We start from the raw sequence: 5,822 nt of genomic DNA, 5'->3' as shown, positions 1-5,822 counted from the left end.
GCAAGCTTTTTTCACTTTTTTTTTTTTTTCAAACCTTTTTCCTGGGGAAATTAATGTCAAAACTTAATGGTTGCTCCTATAAAATGGTAATCCTGGAAATTTGAAGGAGTTTTCTGATAGATGTTATCTGGTACAGCCCAGATTGCAAGTGTAACCACATTCAAGTTTAATAGTTCATTGCTCTTTCCCTTGAAGGGGGAGAATATAATGCATATATACAAGTAGGGAATTGATCTGGATCAGTGAATGTTATATTAGTTCTGGCAATGCTTCATAGGTGAAGTTTTGGGACCTGTAGTAGAGAATTTAAGGACCAGTTGGATTGAAGAGTTCTCTGGTTTGGTGGTTTTATTGGGTCTGTGTTGTCTGTAGGGCTTGTACATTGATCCAGTCCAGCCCAGAAACCTGGGTGAACTCTGAATTTTGGATTTGGTCGGCTGACTTTAGCTCCGCTGGAAGTTATATGATGTGAGCTGGTTACTGTGCATAATATATTCTGTATTAGAAATAAACCTTTTCTGAGCTTGAGTCTTGATTAAAATCGTCTGCAATTCCTTCATCTTGCGGTACCTTGCAGTTTGGGCCTGAGAGCTTGACACATGGAAGATGCTTCATCCAACAGTGCGAGCTTGATTTACCTAGTTTTTCTTTCTTTTTTCTCAATCTCGGCATTGTTGGATGTCACACCTTTCACATGTCGAACTTTCAGGCCCGAACTGCAAGGCACTGCAAGATTAAGGCACTGTGGAGGATTTTTTGTTTCCCAAGATTTTCTGTATTTATGTTAACTTTGGGCTGCTTGGAACCTTTTTCTACTTGATCATAGTTTGGGCCTTGTCCATTGCATCATATGTCTGGATTGGCTTGCTGGACCTTATGCTTAGCAAGGCTGGCCCAGTTTAACTCAGTTAGCCCCTTGATCTCTCTTCTTCTTACGTCGCCATCCCTTTGAACTTTTCTATTTAATTTCTAGTCTGCCCTAGGGATTTAGTAAATCAGGCCGATACCTATTCGGGTCAGTAAATATTGGTCTGGATTGGACAGATTTATCCTTATTTTTATTTAAAATATGTATCTTACCTTTGTAACCTTGGTCGATATGCTGACTACAGGATCGGTCTGGAATTGGTATTGGCCTCTGCTCATTCTGATACAAATCAGTGATCCGACTGATCTAATTCCGATTCCTCAATCCATGGTCTGTCCCCACAACATGGGAGACAAGGGGTTAGAATTTTTGAATTAACTATTACAGTATCACGTAAGCAACAGTAGGTAGTTGACTGCTTGTTTGGAATGGTTGAAACTGCTCCATTGTAATTTTTCACACTAGAATTAGGGGAAAAAATGTATGGTTGAATCAATGTTTGGAATTTGATGTGTGGTCAATCTAGACCATTTTCTAGATATTCATAAGGTTAGTATTGTCATATCACCCTTCTACGTGGTCAAATATAGTCTTAGTCTTGGCATCGGCCCGGTAACTGAATGGTGTTATTTTAACGAGTAAAATAATTTTAAAAAAAAATGATATTGAAATCTTGGGAGGCAAAACCGTCCAATAAATTTTTTTTAAAAAAATGATATTGGTATCTGTATCGGTTTCAAAATCCCTGGTATGAGATATGATTTATTCTGAAAAAGGAAAATTTTCGATCTGCCAGGGCACCATTTAGATCTTAATTTCTAACCATTATCTAATTCTTGTAATCTTCTCAAGTACCCAAAAGCATTTAAATTCACTTCTTGTAACTAGAATTACAAGATTATTGCATCAAACACTAAAAAAATGAGAGATCTAAGGATATCTCTGTTTTTTCCTACAAATTCTAATTTCTAGGGCTTCAACTAAAGTTTCAAAAAATGAAAGATCTAAGAATCGATCATTGCTATTCTTATTAGAATCGGCTGGAAACGGAGTAGAATCCCTTCTGGCGATTCTTGTCTTCAAGTCCAACAAGTTTGTGGCGATAAATGGGGATTTCGCAACACTTTGAGCAATGCTTCAGGCTTTCCCCTGCTGATTCCGAAACCAGTTGGCCTTCATCGTTGGCATCCACATCGTCATCTTCTTTGGTTAACTTTGAGTGTTATTAGTGTTCGACTGTGATGCTTTACAACCCCGACTTGTTGAACTACAATGAATATCATTCTCTATAATTCCAGTGAAGCTAAGTTCCCTCTTTGATTTTCTTTCGTATTTTAGATTTAGATTCCTTTCTACTACGGAGACCATTTCTTGGCAAGGGGGCTTACATTTTTGGGCTATCCGGGTTTTTTTTTCTTGTAAACTCTGCTCTCTCTCTGAGCTAGGGTCAGCAACTATTCTCAAGGGTTTTGACTTGAGAATGAGAAGAGTGCTAATCTCCCAAAAGGTTCATTTTCTTTACTGCCCCTGCAACTGATTCTTCTTCCGAAAGGTTCACTTCATATTTGGAAAGTGAGATGAAGGAAGAACTTTGTAGGATTCTGTCAGGTCGGATCGGGTCTGAAGTGTGTACGTGCGTATGTGTGTGTGAGAGAGAGAGAGGGGGGGGGGGGGGGAAAGATCATAATCCATAAATTCCATACCTAAGGCCTTTGGAAACTTTTTGTGGGATAAATGAAAGTTAACTATCGATCTACAGCCTCAAACTGAAGAATATCTCTTCTTCCTCCCTCTTCTCTTCCATAACCTCTATCGTGATTCGTGCTCTCACTCATAACCTCTATTCCATGACCCCATCCCTCTCAATTTTCTTGGTCGTCCACTTTCCATACGAAAGGTCCCACCGGTTTGAGTGGGACTTTGAAAGGGGTGCTGGAATGGAGAAGACACCCAACCAATAGGAAAACTTAACTATACGATGTTGAGAACTTTTCACCCCCTGTGCAATCCAAACTTCACATGTTCTTATGCAAAATATTTCATCTTTCCCACCATTTTATTCCCACCCCACCAAAACACTTACCAGGGGAGCTAATGGACATTAAATAAAATAAAATTGAAGGCACAATTAGATACAGCCTTCCCTTAAACCTCATGCATTCAGAAACGATTCAAGAATCCCAGTAGGTAGGTTTTGTCTAATCCATAATAATTTCTCCTAAAACAAACCCCACTGGTTAAAATACCCAAAACCATATAATAATCAAAACCAGAATAAGCATTATATTCTATTGGTTCCCCCAACACAGACAAGATTATAACCCTTAGAAATTACACAAAGATAACTCAATGAAGCTCAAGACCAAAAGTTCCAACAATTTTTAGAAACATAAACTACCAAAATCCGGATGATAAGTTTTACTCGCAGATCCAGTGGTGAAGGCTGCTCTGCCAGTTTACAGGGCCATCAGGGAACCACAATGCAATCTCTTTTCTCGCACTCTCAACAGCATCACTTCCATGAATGACATTCCTGCAAAATATATTTAAAAAAAAATTCAATTCCAACAATACCTTCAAAACTCCCCACAAAAGCATCATTGAAGAATTGGTACTACAAGTGTCAATAGCCATTCACAATATAAAGGGTGGCACTTGTAGGAATGTAAAAAGTTTTTATATTTGGTGAAAGTTCAGAGTAGAGCTTTAGGTATTTCTCCATATAGCCATTAAATTACTTCAATGGCTATTTGGATCAGTTATTTCATTGGCTACAAAAATCAGATGATCCGAGTCAAACTCATTGAACAGGTTTGGATACTTTCCCTATACCAGTCACCATTATTTTGAGAAACTCGTGAAGAAGACACTAGACCAGTTACACCAATGGAAGCTAAACTCAAAGCCAACTTAAATCAAAACCATGTAATCATTAGAATCCATTTTCAGTTCTAAACCATAAAACTATAGTTCAACAGCGGATGATTTTGTGGGTTATGTCATATGTGCCATTTAAGATTGAATTGTCAAATACAACGAACAGGCTCAATCAAACGCTCAAGCCCAAAGGAGACAAAATTATTCAGGGCAATGGACAATGAAGATCTATGTATTACTAATAAACCAGTGACATAGTTTAGTGAATCTTTACCACAAAAAAAAAAAGACAGAATTTAGTGAATTACCTGCCAATTTCAACAGCAAAATCACCACGGATGGTGCCAGGGGCAGACTCAGAGGGGTTAGTGGCTCCAATTATCTTGCGACCAGTGGTGACGACATTCTTACCTTCCCAGATCATAGCAACTACTGGACCAGAAATAATGTACTCAACAAGCCCATTGAAGAATGGCTTGGCAGAGAGATCCTCATAGTGCTTCTCGGCAAAAGGGCGATCCACGGTGATCAACTTCAAACCTAAATTCAAAACCAAAAAAAAAAACCCAAAACAACCAGATGAGTAATAGTAATTACTAAAAGAATGAAAGCAGAGACAGATGAATGGATACCAGAAACAGTCCAACCCAAACAAAAAACACAAGTTTACCTTTCAACGTGAAACCCTTCTTCTCAAATCTGCCAATAATCTCACCAACCTGAACATAGAAATCAAATCTATCAGATACCATTATTCATCTTATCCTGATGCAACTCGTATCAGATGTAGAAATCTAACTAGCATTCACTAATAGTATTTGGAACTTAGACAAATCTAAAACAATAAGCAAGAGATTTAAATCGAGCTTGGAACATGTTATAGTCTGTTTCAGATCGAAACCAACAGTAAAAGAAGTTAACCATGAAAGAATTAATAAAAAGTTCGGACTAGTGGAAAGATTAGTCAGATCTATCAGATTTACCAGTAAACAGTCGAAGAAAATATAGAAAATAATAGACTTTTAGGAACTAAATCAGAAGAGAAAGACGAACCAGGCCTCTTTGGACACCATCGGGCTTGATCATGATGAATGTCTGCTCCATTTTTGGTTGGTGTTGGATCTCGAGATCTCTCGATTAGTAGTAGAGCTTTCAGTTCCGGAAAGAGTTTGGGTAGAGAGAACGGAGAGATGAAGTGGTACCGCAGGGGTGGTTTTATAGTACGAAAGAAACCAAAAACCCTAAGCCTACGCCAGTGCCTAAGGAATATCTGTTCGATATTCCGAATCCACCGTTTTGATTTTTCTCCAACAAACCCTTTGAAAATCTCCGTCCCTTTCCCGGATGTTTGGTTGCAAGACAATCTATTCCGGGATATCATTTGCTCATGACCAAACTATTCATGGATTGGTTGGCTTTTAAATAGGGTTTTAAAATGCCAGTAATGGAAGCGGTCGGTACCAATTTGGACCGGAAATGACTTGAATCAGTTCAACGGTCCTAAAAGTCCAGTTAACCTTTTGGGATTTGTGTGTGGTTTGTGTGATTACACTTTCATCAAAAACAGAAAAATGGGTGTGTGGGTTTAGTCCCACATCAGGTGTGTGTGTTGTGTATATCCGTCATTCCACAGTCTTAAAAGTCCGATTAACCTTTTGTGATTGGTGTGCAGTTTGTGTGATTACACTTTCATCAAAAAAGTCTGAAAAAATACCCTAGAATCGGCATATTCAAGGAATATTCGAATGATTTTGGTGTTATTATTCAGGAATGAGTGTATAGACTCCTCAGAAAATAGGATCAATGATCACCAATTTCAATTAAAATTCTGTGATATATTCTTCATTCAATTCACCGATTCTTGAAATTCTGCTTTTAATCTCCACGTTGTACATGAGAGCAACAAATTTGTCTATTAATTTACAAGTAAAAGAAAAGGAAAGGAAGGGAAGTGAAATGAATTATAAAAAGAAGAAAAATATGAGAATATTTTTTTTTGTTAGTATCATAATCATGATTCTATAACTATCAAAAATTCTTACCATGTTTCATAAGAATAGATTTTCCATAACGTCAG

At 37.8% G+C, this 5,822-nt stretch overlaps 1 protein-coding gene across 1 annotated transcript; it reads right to left on the bottom strand.

Annotated features, from left to right (window-relative positions):
* Window positions 1-3,286: 3,286 nt before the first annotated feature.
* LOC122671666 (nucleoside diphosphate kinase 1) lies at window positions 3,287-4,932 on the bottom strand. The gene is made up of 4 exons (XM_043869030.1): window positions 4,799-4,932; window positions 4,416-4,464; window positions 4,054-4,285; window positions 3,287-3,401 (listed from the first exon to the last, which is right to left on the bottom strand). The coding sequence occupies exons 1-4, from the start codon at window positions 4,847-4,849 to the stop codon at window positions 3,287-3,289; spliced, it is 447 nt and encodes a 148-aa protein (XP_043724965.1). The 5' UTR covers window positions 4,850-4,932.
* Window positions 4,933-5,822: the final 890 nt, after the last annotated feature.

Source organism: Telopea speciosissima, chromosome 1 (genome assembly GCF_018873765.1).
Source record: "Telopea speciosissima isolate NSW1024214 ecotype Mountain lineage chromosome 1, Tspe_v1, whole genome shotgun sequence".
Taxonomy (NCBI): Eukaryota; Viridiplantae; Streptophyta; class Magnoliopsida; order Proteales; family Proteaceae; genus Telopea; species Telopea speciosissima.
The sequence above is the reverse complement of the archived record's forward strand: the minus strand, read 5'-3'. Positions and strand labels throughout refer to the sequence as shown.